At 42.4% G+C, this 16,163-nt stretch overlaps 2 protein-coding genes across 8 annotated transcripts; both read left to right on the top strand.

Annotated features, from left to right (window-relative positions):
• The first annotated feature begins 1,268 nt into the window (after positions 1 to 1,268).
• On the top strand, positions 1,269 to 9,175 carry tmem25 (transmembrane protein 25). Of its 7 annotated transcripts, none has more exons than XR_013200657.1 (9): positions 1,269 to 1,359; positions 1,830 to 1,890; positions 1,961 to 2,311; positions 4,272 to 4,562; positions 4,911 to 5,042; positions 5,137 to 5,170; positions 5,258 to 5,361; positions 7,886 to 8,008; positions 8,442 to 8,675. XR_013200657.1 is itself a non-coding variant. In XM_077221389.1 (9 exons), the coding sequence occupies exons 1-8, from the start codon at positions 1,330 to 1,332 to the stop codon at positions 7,924 to 7,926; spliced, it is 1,044 nt and encodes a 347-aa protein (XP_077077504.1). In that variant the 5' UTR covers positions 1,269 to 1,329; the 3' UTR covers positions 7,927 to 7,967; positions 8,442 to 9,175. The 7 variants fall into 7 exon arrangements, 6 of the variants coding, with proteins under 6 accessions (XP_077077504.1, XP_077077500.1, XP_077077503.1 ...); XM_077221389.1 differs by having other exon boundaries at positions 7,886 to 7,967; positions 8,442 to 9,175; XM_077221385.1 differs by having other exon boundaries at positions 7,881 to 7,967; positions 8,442 to 9,175.
• Positions 9,176 to 9,377: 202 nt separating this feature from the next.
• On the top strand, positions 9,378 to 16,163 carry LOC143730836 (uncharacterized). The gene is made up of 6 exons (XM_077221391.1): positions 9,378 to 9,675; positions 10,929 to 11,027; positions 11,109 to 11,288; positions 12,256 to 12,399; positions 12,544 to 12,611; positions 13,866 to 16,163. The coding sequence occupies exons 2-6, from the start codon at positions 10,964 to 10,966 to the stop codon at positions 13,941 to 13,943; spliced, it is 534 nt and encodes a 177-aa protein (XP_077077506.1). The 5' UTR covers positions 9,378 to 9,675; positions 10,929 to 10,963; the 3' UTR covers positions 13,944 to 16,163.

Genomic DNA, 16,163 nt, shown 5'->3' with positions numbered 1-16,163 from the left:
TCCAGTAGTTCGTCTTTGGTGAAACTGATAGGAAAAGAATGACTAAACGCAGAACAAACGAACAAAAACAACACAATAGCTGGAGAGCTCCACACCGAGGCAGCCATCCGCGGCGCCATCTTGGATCTTAAAAAAAAAAAAAAAAAAAAAAAATGTTTTGATGTAGATGTTACATGTAGATGTTTTGCTATAGATTACAGACACAGACCTTTCTTATTTTTATTTTGCTTTATTTCCAGATTCAATCATAGACTCGTTCTTACGCACTAGAGCTCGTTCACACATGCGCACTCTTCAGAAACTACGCTTTAAATCTCTTCACAAACTAAAAGACGCGATGTTTTCTAAATAAAAGACACAGATTGCACTGAATGTCAGCTCGCTTATTTGGCTCAAGATAATGATTTATTGAGTCCACATATCATGAAGAAACTCTTCTTCTAACCACAGGTCGAGATCTGTCGCTCACACACACAACTCTGCGATGTGTTTGCGAAGGTTCGTTGGAATGATGGTTTCGGGAAACACACCCTGGACTATTGCAATGCTCTTCTGGAAGGACTTCCAACATGTGCAATCAAACCTCTTTAAATGGTTCCACCCTGGAGAGGCGTAAACCTAACCTTCTCATTCACTGTTTCACACTGGCGGAATGATCTTCCCAAACCCATCCAGACAGAATCCCTGAAATATTCAAGAAACAGCCGAAACTCCTCTCTTCTGCAAGCTCTTACTGCATCATTCTTCTATTCTTTCACTATTTCTCAACCCTTGTTCAAAAGGATTTCTCAATCCTTGTTCTTTTTTGTACTATTGAAACTTATCGCAGTTCTCATGTTTATTGCCTCTTTAAGAAGAATCAATTGTTGTATTCCTTTGGATAAAAGCGTCTGCTAAATGAACAAATGCTGCCTGGATGTTTTATTCATCATCACGAGTTCTGTGTGCAGCTGCTGATGTCTGAATGTGATTCTGCACTGCAGAGGCTGAGCAGACCTGATAGTCGAGCTCAGATCTGACCGGGGTTATCCTGCGTCTGGTTGGAGGAGGTTCAGTAACACGCACACACACACACACACACACACACACACACACACACACACACACACACACACACACACACACACACACACACACACACACACACACACAGTCAGTGAACACTCGTCAGCTGCCTCCAGCTCTCAGTGTTTTATATCAGTAATGAACCCCCCCCACCCCCATGCGTGCTGCGTCAGTGTGTGTGACGCTCATGCGTGAGTGTGTGTGTGTGTGTGTGTGTGTGTGTGTGTGTTTGTGTGTTTGAATTCTGAATGGATCCACAGCCGGATGGAATCAGCAGCGTCTCAGTGCCCAGAGGTAAAACACTCTGAGTGTGTGTGTGTGTGTGTGTGTGTGTCATAACTGTCATGTGCCTCATTTGTACAGTATCAGTGTGTGTGATGCTGCTGCATGAGTGTGTGTGTGTCTCCTGCAGCTGAGATATGCAGGTTCTGCATGTCAACATCACACTGGAATACACAGATTGTTTTCTTTTGTTGACTGATTTATTTCAACCACACACTCAAATCGGTCTGAACGACACACACTTCAGCATGTGACACACACACATGTGTGCACCTGGACAATTCTAGTTTGTTTATGTGTGATTGTAGTTTTGTGCAGCTGCTTGTTTCTTTGTGTGTGTGTGTGTGTGTGTGTGTGTGTGTGTGTGTGTGTGTGTGTGTGTGTGTGTGTGTGTGTGTGTGTGTGTGTGTGTGTGTGTGTGTGTGTGTGTGTGTGTGCGTGTGTGCGTGTGCGTGTGTGTGCGTGTGCGTGTGTGTGTGTAGGTGACTATGAGGACGCTTCTCTCATCTTTATTCTTTCACACCATGATCTGGGCCAGCACAGGTAAGACGTTCTTGTTTGAATTATGTTTTTATTTCAGTATTGCTCTTGACTTTATTCTCCTGTCTGCCAGCAGCAATTGACCCCGCCCCCAAAATTGACGGACAGCAGACCTCGTCAGTCACGGTACAGGAGAACTTCACTCACCACTTCAACTGCCAATCAGAGGGCTGGAATCCTCAAGCCCCGCCCCTGCTGACCTGGTACCTGAACGGGGAGAGGCAGAGCGAGGTGACGGGCAGCCGGGGGGCGGGGCGTCTGGTTATGACATCACCAGGGGATTCCGGAGTGCTTCGATACGGATCCGAGCGCAACAGCACGTTCACACTCAAACCCAAACGCTGGGACCGAGAGCTGGTGTGTGCGGCGCGAAACCCTGCCGGAGGAGAGAGTTACAACGCCACCGTCACGCTCAACGTCCAGTGTGAGTCTGACACGCTCCTGTGATAAACTGCACACTTTCTGCTTAAAAATCAATGAAAAATACATTATGGAGCAAGTTTATAAAAAACTGTTCAAATATTAATCAAAATAATAATGTTATATAATAATATAACATGAATAATTAAAAATTAAAATTCATTCATAATATTGATTTAAATTTTGATCTGTCGGGTCGGATATCTGGTGTAAAATTAATAATAATTATATTTTATATATTAATATAAATTATAGTTTTAAATAAAGCTGCAAGCAGCAATTAACGGGGTTCAAGCGTTTTAAGACTAGACGTTAGGGTTCAGAGGTTAGGGTCTAGGAGACCCCTTTTCAGGTTTCAAATTAATCCTTATGTGGCACAATTGCCAAAACTGATACCTAAGGAAAAATGAAGTGATAAACTTGAAAAAATGTGAGGGTAAATGTTTTAATAGTGATTTTAAAACGTCTAAAAATAAATGCAATAGCAAAACCAGTGAAAAGAACTATAGAGAGTAAAATTTAAAAATTAACATTATAACCAGTAGATAGCAGCAGAGGACCACTTATTGGATTACTTTCATTTTAAAAGCGTTTACCACCAGTAAACCACTAAGGTTAGGCGCATTTTCCATGTTAACTCCTTTACGCATGCTTAAACACACACACACACACACACACTCACACACACACACACACACTCATACACAGAATCACACACACACACATACACACACACAAACACACACACACACACACACACACACACACACACACACACACACACAAACACACACACACACACACACACACACACATTAGTTAACCATTTATTTTTTAGTCAGTGATGAAAAAGGATTAGACTGAAGAGACTTCTTATCCTGCGAGTCCCTCAAGTGGATAACAGTAATTTTACAGCCTTTATTGTTTCAGTTGAAAAGGCTTATAGTTTAGGTTTTACTTTGAGCATCAGAAATTCATGTTTCAGTTTCTTCAAAATGACCTGTTCTCGATATGTACAGAGTTTCTACTTTGTGCACACATACAGATATGTAACTCATAATGGGCCATACCAGCATTTAAAAAAAATGTATCAGCTAATATGGTTTAATAGATCAAAATTCTTTGATAACTTTTTGCAATGAGGGTGTCTAGATGATGCATTTCAAGTTTCGAGCAAAACGGACAAACGGCCTACGGGAGTTGGAAAAAGTAGATTTGACAAATAATCTTAAATATTGAACACATTTTTTGATTAGTTCTTGAGGCAAAGTCGTTCAGAATGAGGAGATTTGACATATGATATGAATATTGTCTGTATGTGTGATACGTTGCATAATATATAGGGTGTAAAGCAAAATAGCGCCACCCGTTGGCCATTTTCTTTCAAACTTCGCACAGACCTCTAGGACCATGAGTCAAACCTACCCACCAAGTTTCATTCCGATCGGCCTCCAGTATCCTGGTCTAAGAGGTGTGCCAACTTCATTGGCCGATGGCAGACATGTTTTTCCTGATACAGGAATCTCATCATAGACACTACATGCCAATTTTCTAGTCAAATCGGACTAATCGTTTTTACCACAGTTACAACTGTTCTTATGGGGTTTTTTTTCGTATTATAGTGCCACCAAGTGGTGAATCACCACTGGGTTTTTTGTGCGACCACAGAATGAGCTTGTACATGAGCATAACAAGTTTGGTGAGAATATCTCTCATTGAGTTCAAGAGTTACAGCCATTTTAGTGAAATTGACATTTTGGCGTTCCGTTCCGAGCATTGTGTATTATTAATAATAATACCAATAATATTCATTTACATTGTATTCTGTCGGTCAGATATTTGACATAAAATAATGACTTCACAAGTAAAATGTTATGTTTCAACCACAGATGGCGATAGAAAGGCCATGGCTTTAAAAGCATGAACTAACCTCGCAGGTGTGTGTTTGGTTCCTCGTGTCTCAGTCCAGCCGGAGATCTTGCGTGTTGACGCCCACTACAGAGAGACCGCGGACCCCGGCCTCGCCCTCATCCTCTTCGCTTTGGTTCGGTCCAACCCCCCCGCCACCATCACCTGGGTGGATCGGTCCGGTCGGCTGCTGGCCAACAGCTCCGACTTCCTGGTCCTGGACTCACGGAGCCACCCGTGGCTGGCCAATCACAGCCTGCAGGTCACTCTGAGCAGCCTATCGGGAAACATCTCGGTCAACGCCAACAACAGCCTCGGCTCCGCCCACAGCAACCTCACGCTCACAGGTGAGGCGATACGTCATTACAAATCTGAAGCAGCACAACTGTTTTCAACACTGATAATTATCATAAATGTTTCTTGAGCATAAAATCATATTATAGTGATTTCTGAAGGATCATGTGACACTGAAGACTGGAGTAATGATGCTGAAAATTCAGCTTTGATCACAGGAATAAATTACACATACTATATATTCACATAGAAAACAGCTGATTTACATCGGAATAATATTTCACTGTTTTTACTGTAATTTTGATCAAATGCAGCCGAAGTGACTCTTTCATCTCACGGACCGCTGGTGTATTAACATGTAAATGCTGGTGTGTGTATTTTATTATGTTCCGGTCCTCCAGAGTTCCTGCAGTCCCGTGTGGAGGTGCCGATGTTCGGGATAGTGACGGGTGGTGTCGCCGGCATCATCACACTCCTCATCTTCACCTTGATGGTCTTCTTCCTCATACAGAAGGACAAAACCAAAGCCATCGGTACAGAGACTGAACCCCAAGACACTGCAGATAAAGGGGTACATGTAAATGTATTCATGTGTTGATAAATGCTTCTTTCTGTGTTGTTTCTCAGAAGAGCCAGTCGCAGTGCATCTGTCCTCCAAACGGTGCGACGCGTCTCCCAGCATTCCCTGCTAATAATAACATTGCTGAAGGATTGATCTCGTGACTGTTCTATTGTTTGTTGGTTGCAGTAACGACATGGTGCAGATTCAGGTGAACGGTTTTTATCTCCCCAGAGAGAACATGTCTTTACCGTCACACGTGCAGCTGAACGACGACCGCACGCTCTGTAAGGGTGAGTCCGCTCCGTCCACCGATGATGATATAACTGGAATACGGCAGATTACATTTGTGATTAAAGCAGCGTTTCCATCCCATGTGTTCAAGAGAACAAAATCCTCACTTCCTGTTGCAAAATATCAGTAATATGCACTTTCATTTTCCAACTGGGATCAATAAAGTACTACTACTACTATTAATAATAATAATAATAAATAAAAATTTACATTTCTGCAATCTGGCTCTTTTTCCCTCCATCATAAACGAGTGTGTCGAGCGTCAGACGAAACACAGTAAATGCTGTCATGTTCTCTTGCCTTCGGATGCTGGTGTTCGGGAACACACTCGTGTGTGTGAGACGCTTCTGGAGGGAATTACATTACATTTACATTTAATCATTTAGCAGACGGTTTTAATCAAAGCGACTTACAAATGAGGAGAGCAATAGGGCAGCAATATGCAAGTGCTGTGACCAGTCCCAGTTATTCTAGCACAGTAGATGTAGAAAGGTGATTTTTTTTAAAAAGATATCGAATAGTAAGGGTTAGTATTAATGGGTCAAGTGTTGGCGAAAGCGATGTATCTTCAGCAGTTTCTTGAAAATGGCTAAAGCCTCAGCATCTCGTGTTGAGTTAGACAGGTCGTTCCTCCAGCATGGACAGTCCAGGTGAAGATATTTCCCCACAAGACACCGTTAACCTGCAGAACACAAGCTTCTGGAGACACATCGCTCTGAAGTAGTGAGTTTAGGTAAAGGAGCAGAGCCAGTGGTTGTTCTGTAGGCAAACATCAATGCCTTAAATGTATGCGAGTGGCAACTGTCAACCAGTGCAGGTTATGAGGAGAGGAGTGACGTGTGTCTTCGGCTCGATAAACACACTCTTGCCGCAGTATCTGGATCAGTTGCAGAGGTTTGGCTTACAAGAGAGTTACAAGAGAGTTACAAGAGCTTGGAAAAGGAGTTGTGTAGCTCCGATAGGAAGGGCCTGATCCTCCTAACGTTGTAAAAAAGCAAATCTGCAGGACTGAATCAACTGATCATCAATTACAACCCCAAGGTTCCTAGCTGTCCTGTATGTAGTTATGGTTGACGAGTCTAGCTGAATGGAGAAGTTGTGGTGTTGTGTTGGGTTGGCTGGGACCACAACCAATTCTGTCTTAGGGAGGTTGAGCTGAAGGTGATGGTGTCAGGAAATGGAGTCATAGATCCAATTGCAAGTAATAGTTTATTGAGTCCGGCATCACAGAACACAAAACTCGTTACGCCAAAGTTTGCAGGCGGGCGACCTGAACAATATACAATCCAAGTCGTGTAGGCAGTGACAGGAATGAACACAGCGTGAAACTCAGACCGATGGCTGGCGAAGAGAACTCACAGCGATCTCCGTACTGCAAGGAAGCACAGACGAGGAGAAGGAAAAAACTCCGCTAGACATTCTGACACAGGAACTACGCGAGAGAACAAACAAGAGTGATGAACCGACGAAGTGCCAACAGACATTGATCAAGGACTCCACAACAATCACAGAAACAGACAGGGTATAAATAGACAGGTACAAACAATGTGAGTGGGAACAGCTGTGTGCAATGATCAGTGATGAGTTCAGACAAAGGGTTATGGGAAATGCAGTTCATGATGAGGTGGTGACGGTAAGGGGAAGAGACCTCTAGTGGAAACCCAGGGAACACCAACCAGACACTGTGACAGATGGTCCTTCATCCAGCCAGAAATGTCTGTCAGGCTGAGATGTGAGCGGCCCCTGTCGGATCCTCCGGCTGAAATGAGAGGTGGAGTTGTGTGTCATCAGTGTCGCAGTGATAGGAAAAAACATGTGTCTGAATCACAGATCCTAGTGATGTCATGTATATGGAGAAGAGCAGCGGTCCCAGCACTGAGCCCTGAGGCAGTCCAGTAGCTAGATGTTGGTCTTAGACACCTCACCCCTCCACGACACCCTGAAGGACCTGCTGAGGGGGAAGACCTGAACCACTGGAGTGCTGTACTTGAGATGCCCGTCATCATGACAGTTAACAGGAGGATCTGGTGTTTAACTGTGTTGAAACGCAGCAGGAGAACTGAGGATCTGGAAGCTGTTCTCGAGTCTCAGAGCTTCAGTAACCGAGAACAGGCCCGTCTCAGTTGAGTGATGCTTCTGAAACAAGACTGGTTGTTGTCCAGGAGGTTGTTCTGTGTGAGAAAGGTAGAGACTTGGTTGAAAACCACTCGTTCAAGTGTTTTAGGAATAAATGGAAGATGGGATGTAATTTTCTAGATGAGCTGGATTTAGAGTGGGTTTCTTAAGCAGTGAATATTTATTCTGTAAATGTGTTTCCCTCATAGTTTATGCGCATGTCTTCTTATCAGAAAAAGCAATGATCCTCCTCCATAGAGTGTTTTATAGAAATTATGCGCATCTTGGCGCTTCCATCCTTGGAGTGTTTTGCAATCTCCCAAAATTTGCCTAAAATAAGTGTATGGAAACATATCTAATGTGAGTCTCTAAAACATCACCTGTCTCAAGCTGCGTGTTTCAGGGCAGAAGATCTCCAGACCGAACACACTGGAGAGAAGACGCACTGACGAGGAAGAGGAGGATCTGTCTGCGGCCTACGCTGCCCGAGGTCAGAGGTCATGACCTTAAAGGGACCGTTCACCCAACAGTGTAAATCCCCACATCATTTACTCTCCCTCATGTCTTTCCAAACCCATGACTTCCATTTATCTTCTGAACACAAATTTAGATGTTTTAATGAAATGTGAGAGATTTCTGTCCCTATTCACCCAAAACTCTGATAAAGAGGTGGAGAAATAAACCCATACGAATAGAGCGCTTTAGATCCAAGTCTTCAGAAGAGACCCGGTTTCTTCCAGTTTCCCTTTCTTGACTCACATGAAGAACCCTGATTGGTTCTTCAGCTTGTTTACCATATTTGATGAGCTGATCAATGTTTATATGTGAATAAAAGCCTAAATTAAAAGATACATTTTTGGGTGAACTGTCCCTGATATTAAAGAACCCTGATATCAAGAACTAAAATGAGAGATCAAGTGTTCCTCGCTGAGTCTAATAGATGTGAATGATCGTGTCCCGACAGGTTTCGCTCGCTATCCGATGGTGGGCTACATCTATAAAGTGAGCAGCACCAGCAGTGACGAGATCTGGCTATGAACATCTGCAGACTCTGACCTCTGACCTCTGACCTCACGAAGCCTGACCCGTCTGAACCCTGACCGCAGGCAGAACGGGATTGGGTTTCAGCAGTCTTACAACAGCAAAACAGATTTACTGACAAACTTTGACTACAGCTACGGACTGCTTTGTCCTGGTGAAGAACTACACTACCCATAATGCACTGAGCGGAGAAAACACTGCTGCTATGGAAACAGGAACCCCCCCCCCCCCCCCCCCCCGCTTGAACGCTTGAAAAACGCTTGAAAAGTCTGATTCAGTGACAGAGATTTAATTACCTGTACAGTAATGGACTGTACACATGTGCTCTCATCAGTATTTACCCAGAGTTCATTGCTGCTATATGGAATGCTACATCATATTTCTGATATATAAAGGAATGTTCAGTAAATATGCAGATATTGTGAGATAATTGTATGTATTTAGATGAATAGAAGTATTGAAATCATCTTTCGTGTATATTTGTAAAGCTCATTCTGATCCAGCAGGAGGCGCCACTGGTTTAACTTTACCTGAGCTTAACTAGTGCTAGTTTATTATTCCAGTGTGATTGTCCCTCTCTTGCTTGTGAAAGTTGTTGTATTATTATTATTATTATGAGAAATAGGCCTACCTCAATAAAGTCTATAGAGAATCACACATCATATGTGATTAGTGTTATAATGTGTGTGGAATGAAGAGTGTGTGTGTGTGTGGAATGAAGAGTGTGTGTGTGTGTGTGTGTGTGTGTGTGTGTTGAAAGATGTTTGCAGGTGTTTGTGGTCTTCAGTTTACGGCACCGGATGTCGATCTTTCATCTGCAGGTTTTGCTCTTATTGATGTCAGACTGTGTGTAAGTGCACAAAAACATCTATAAAACACACACGAACCATCATTCACAGTAACGGCTGTCACGTGTGTGTTAGACTCAACAGAAACCGGTTGTTTTATTATCTTGAGGCGTTGAGCTTCTGTCTCAGTTGATGTCACGGTGAGTTTGACGTTGCGAGCGTTGGTTTTTCATCGCTGGATGAAGTTCAGGCCCGGATCGTGTTCTGACTTCCGGTTGATCTCAGTCTTCAGAATCACACGAGGATCCGGAGCTTCTGAGGGATAAACTTCATCCTTCACTCGAGCTACATCTAACAACAGGGATTACGGTAACACTTTATTTTACAGTTTCCTTGTTACATATGTTACATGTACTTACCATAGTAATAAATGCAAATCCTAAATGTTGTTAATTATTATCATTATTATCACATTATTATAACTCAGTACTTCAATAATTACACTGTAACAATGACACTTTAAAATGAAGTGTAACCGAAATGATTAAATAAATCAGCAGGTTACAGTTATTTGGTAACACTTTATTTTACAGTGTCCTTGTTACATATGTAATCTGCATTTACTAAAGCAATAACAGTAAATTATGCGTAATTACATAAAACTAACCCTCAACCAAACGCCAACTCTATACAAGTTCATTGTTTATTAATATTACTCGGCACTTAAATATATAATTGCACTGTAACATGACACCTCAAAATAAAGCGTAACCCTTTTATTTTAAAGTAAAAAGTTTGATTGTACTTACTCAAATAAGTACTGAGTAATATTAATCAACCATAGAGTTACGTACGGTTTGGTTTAGGGTTAGTTATTAAATATGCATAATTTACTGTTATTACTATAGTACGTGCATGTAGTAACGTGTAACTGCATCACCTTAAAATAAAGCGTTACCTAAAATTGTATTTAAATTTTTTTATATATGGAGGGGATTTTATTTTTTAAACTAATGTTGGATTGTAACTGTAATGTGATATTAATATAATATATCTTGTTAGAGATACACTTATATACCCACTTTTTTATTACAATTTTGCAGTAAGACTTTACAGTAAGGTTTGATTTGTAAACATTAGTTAATTGTATGAAAAATACTTCCATTAATCGTAGTAAATATTAGAACATTTCTCTAATACATTATTGTTGTTATTATTATACATTAATATATATTATTATGTAATCGATCGAGCTGACATGAACTAACAATGAACAGTTAACTTTAACAAAGATGAATAAATACTTGTAACAAACGTAATGCTCATTGTCAATGATATGGTTGAGTTAATTCATGGTCGTTCAAAAAATAATAATTTTACAACTTGAAATGTTTTAACCAGAATTAATAAATGCTTTAAGTTTAAAATATCCATGGCATTTTAACAAATATGAATATCAAATGTTTTATTGAGTCAGAATGTTTTTGGTAATGAAACAGAAGAGTGTTTGTGAAGCGAGCTCGAGTGTTTGCTGTAGTAACACACAGTTGATGTAGATCATGGCGTCTCGAACACTCAAGATGGATGACACTGAACTCTGAGCTTCTCCTCTTTACTTACAGGGAGGAGAATCATAATCATAAAACACACACTGAGAATGGAGCGACGCGTGTTCAGTGTGTTCTGCGTGATGGCGGTTCTGGGATCAGTCTCATCTCAGGGTGAGACTCGACTTCAGCTGGAAATACTCACTCTTGCACAGTGACAGAAGTTTAATAATGCAACTAACGTTCACTTTGCAGCTCCTGCAACGCCAAAGCTGTCTATTGTGCAAGACAACATGACTCTAGTGTGTGCTGGAAGGGCTAACTTTGAACAGCCGAAGTTTCTGACGGATAATGGAGCGTCGGGACACTTCACGTGCTGTTCAGAAGATGATGAACCTGCACACATCTGTCTTAAAGCTCAAGTGAAAATCCTGAGTGAGTAAACCTGTGTGTGTGTGTGTGTGTGTGTGTGCAGAGACCTCATGCTTTTATTTGAGTGAACAGGTGTAGAATGAACAGTGTGAGAAACTCTTAATATTTGCTTTAATGTATAGAAATAGAACAGAATCTGGGTCTATTATCCTCAATCTGTCTTATAATGAACCGTCTAAAAATACGGTAAAAAAATGTAAACAGAATTACATTTTCGGAAAAACCTTTGACAATTTAAAACTGTAATTTATAAAACAAAATTAATCTGGTGAATCGAATTTTCTGATGAATAATCAAGACTTCTAACGTTTACTGAAAAACACCCCAATAACACTGATCATAAATGATGAATCACAAGCATTTTTTGCACAAGCTGAGAGAAATACTGATTTACAGTAAATACACAAAACCCCATCATGGAAACACACACACACACACACACACACACACACACACACTCAAATACACTTATCGATAAACCCTAATCGATAACAGCAAACAATCAAACGTGACTCTGTCACACAGGGAATTCTGGGAAATATCAGTTTGTGGGTTTTCACTGTAAATTATAAGATGGAGTTATTTTTCACTTCCAGAAAACGGTACATTTAAACGTTTTTTGCTGTAAAATTACATGAAAGCATTTTCTCCAAAAGAGAACTCACGATAATCCTGTTAATCCTTGATGCTGTACAGACTTTTACTGCAGCATTTTTACTCTTTTATACAAAAATAAAGTTTCCAAAAGGGTTTTTCTTTCTTTACTCTCTCGCAGTGACAGAACCTTTCAGAGATCAGAACCAGTTTTTATTATTATATTAAATGTGTGTGTGTGCGTGTGTGCGTGTGCGTGTGCGTGTGTGTGTGTGTGTGTGTGTGTGTGTGTGTGTGTGTGCGTGTGTGCGTGTGCGTGTGCGTGTGCGTGTGTGTGTGTGTGTGTGTGTGTGTGTGTGTGTGTGTGTGTGTGCAGACGCAGATAACCTGATCCAGCTGGACATGTCGGCTCTGATCACGGTTCTGGTGAGTGATGTTCTGGTCACGGTTCTGATCGGATGGGCCGTTTACACCATCTGTGCTCAACCCTCCACCGGGACCGGCTACCAGGACAGCAAAGGTGAGTCACACACACACACACACACACACACACACACACACACACACACACACACACACACACACACACACACACACACACACACACTGATCTTCATATTCATATCCATATCAATATCAGCTGATCATCTGTCTGTGTCTCCAGCCTCGGACAAGAAGAGTCTGATTCCGCATGAGCGAGTGAGTAATAATACACCAGGAGACGCTTATCAGGTACGAGCAACATCTGAGTACATGATAAATAATACACAGATAATGCTATATTCAGTACACCACACTGCATATGCTTTTCTTATGGAGGATCTTTGTCTTGTTTCCAGTCTACATATCTAAACAATTTTAAATCAAGAAGCATTTACTTGATGAGTAAAATGACATAGGAAAACTAAATCTTGTTTTTTATATAAATTCAGATTATTTTCTTGTTTTCTATATAAATTCAGATTATTTTCTTGTTTTCTATATAAATTCAGATTATTTTCTTGTTTTCTATATAAATTCAGATTATTTTCTTGTTTTCTATATAAATTCAGATTATTTTCTTGTTTTCTATATAAATTCAGATTATTTTCTTGTTTTCTATATAAATTCAGATTATTTTCTTGTTTTCTATATAAATTCAGATTATTTTCTTGTTTTCTATATAAATTCAGATTATTTTTCTTACCCCGTTGGCAGATACAGTCATTTTGCTTGTTTTGAGCAAAAGCTTATTTCATTTAGATTTAGAGTTTTTTAATAAGAAAACAAGATTCAATTTCCTATTTCATTTTACTGATCTAGTAAATGCTTCTTGATTTAAGAATTTTTAGATATTTGGACTGGAAATAAGACAAAAAGCATATTTTGCAGTGTATATATGTTAAATTACATCATGTATGTCAGTATTTTAAAGTGTTCGGGACCATGGAAAAAGTTAGACAAGTATTGTTTAAAATTACACGAATTATAATACTATAAAATAAATTAGATTAAATGTAGTGAATTTGACATTATCACACTAGAAGTTGTTTTGGGAACACTTTACAATAAGTTTTATTAGTTAACTTTTTAATTATTTATTAATCTCAGTTAATATTAATCTCTACATTTGAAAATAAGCTAATAAAATCAAAAAGTTGTATCTGTTAATGAGCTCACATTATTAGTTAAGAGTATAAATTAATGCATTAAATAACATTAACCATTGAGACATTATTAATATATATATATAGACATTATAAATATACTGTAATGATGGGTCAAATATTAATATTATGAACTATAAATATTCCAGATAATGTTTTACACCAAATTTAGATTTATTTGATTTTTTAAATCATAATTTCAGTCTGTATATGTAAGATTTCTAGCCGGCTTTTATAAGTTGTAAAGGGGTTCCTCACAAGAGATGGTCAATAAATGCATACGATACAGTGAAGTTTTATTAATGTGTAATTGATTATTAATGTTTAATCTGTCGTGCAGCGGCTGAACACACGCTCAGATGAGTACAGCACTCTTCAGGGACAGCGCAAACCAAAGGACAAGAGACACCCCATCTGAGATCATTCGAGAAGAACAACAGACACCCCATCTCACCCCATCTCACCCCATCACCCCCCATCTCACCCCATCTCACCCCATCACCCCCCATCTCACCCCATCACCCCCCATCTCACCCCATCTCACCCCATCACCCCCCATCTCACCCCATCACCCCCCATCTCACCCCATCTCACCCCATCACCCCCCATCTCACCCCATCTCACCCCATCTCACCCCATCTCACCCCATCTCACCCCATCTCACCCCATCACCCCCCATCTCACCCCATCTCACCCCATCTCACCCCATCTCACCCCATCTCACCCCATCACCCCCCATCTCACCCCATCTCACCCCATCACCCCCCATCTCACCCCATCACCCCCCATCTCACCCCATCTCACCCCATCTCACCCCATCACCCCCCATCTCACCCCATCTCACCCCATCTCACCCCATCACCCCCCATCTCACCCCATCTCACCATCACCCCCCATCTCACCCCCATCACCCCCCATCTCACCCCATCACCCCCCATCACCCCCCATCTCACCCCATCTCACCCCATCACCCCCCATCTCACCCCATCACCCCCCATCTCACCCCATCTCACCCCATCTCACCCCATCACCCCCAATCTCACCCCATCTCACCCCATCACCCCCCATCACCCCCCATCTCACCCCATCTCACCCCATCACCCCCCATCTCACCCCATCTCACCCCATCACCCCCCATCTCACCCCATCACCCCCCATCTCACCCCATCTCACCCCATCACCCCCCATCACCCCCCATCTCACCCCATCACCCCCCATCTCACCCCATCACCCCCCATCTCACCCCATCACCCCCCATCTCACCCCATCTCACCCCATCACCCCCCATCTCACCCCATCTCACCCCATCTCACCCCATCTCACTCCATCTCACCCCATCTCACCCCATCTCACTCCATCTCACCCCATCTCACCATCACCCCCATCACCCCCCATCTCACCCCATCTCACCCCATCACCCCCCATCTCACCCCATCTCACCCCATCTCACCCCATCTCACCATCTCCCCATCACCCCCATCTCACCCCATCTCACCATCTCCCCATCACCCCCATCTCACCCCATCTCACCCCATCTCACCATCTCCCCATCACCCCCATCTCACTCCATCTCACCCCATCTCACCATCTCCCCATCACCCCCATCTCACCCCATCTCACCCCATCTCACCATCTCCCCATCACCCCCCATCTCACCCCATCTCACCCCATCACCCCCATCTCACCCCATCTCACCCCATCACCCCCCATCTCACCCCATCTCACCATCTCACCCCATCTCACCCCATCTCACCCCATCTCACTCCATCTCACCCCATCTCACTCCATCTCACCCCATCTCACCATCACCCCCCATCTCACCCCATCTCACCCCATCTCACTCCATCTCACTCCATCCCACCCCATCTCACCATCACCCCCATCTCACCCCATCTCACCCCATCTCACTCCATCTCACCCCATCTCACCATCTCCCCATCACCCCCCATCTCACCCCATCTCACCCCATCTCACCATCTCACTCTGAGATCATTCGAGAAGAACATCAGACACACCATCTCACCCCATCTCACCCCATCTCACCCCATCTCACCATCTCACCCCATCTCACCATCTCCCCATCACCCCCATCTCACCCCATCTCACCATCTCAACCCATCTCACCATCTCACCCCATCTCACCCCATCTCACCCCATCTCACCCTGAGATCATTCGAGAAGAACAACAGACACACCATCTCACCCCATCTCACACCATCTCACCCCATCTCACCCCATCTCACCCTGAGATCATTCGAGAAGAACAACAGACACACCATCTCACCCCATCTCAGCCCATCTCACCATCTCACCCCATCTCACCCTGAGATCATTCGAGAGGGACAACAGACACCCCATCTCACCCCATCTCACCACATCTCACCCTGAGATCATTCGAGAAGAACAACAGACACCCCATCTCACCCCATCTCACAATCTCACCCCATCTCACCCTGAGATCATTCGAGAAGAACCTGTCTTCACATTATTAGCAGAATCCTGTCTTTCTTTAGATTATGTGTTGCTCTAAACCGCTTTCGTCCACGCTCCAATCTCTTTACTTGATTTATTTTTCCTGTAAATGTAAATGCTTCAAATAAATGCTTGTATTCGAGTCAATAAAACCTCTTTACTATCA

The sequence above is a fragment of the Siphateles boraxobius genome, unplaced genomic scaffold (assembly GCF_051911475.1).
Source record: "Siphateles boraxobius isolate OS27281-9 unplaced genomic scaffold, OSU_SipBor_1 82, whole genome shotgun sequence".
NCBI classification, from domain to species: domain Eukaryota; kingdom Metazoa; phylum Chordata; class Actinopteri; order Cypriniformes; family Leuciscidae; genus Siphateles; species Siphateles boraxobius.
This window is presented reverse-complemented; position numbering and strand designations above follow the sequence as displayed.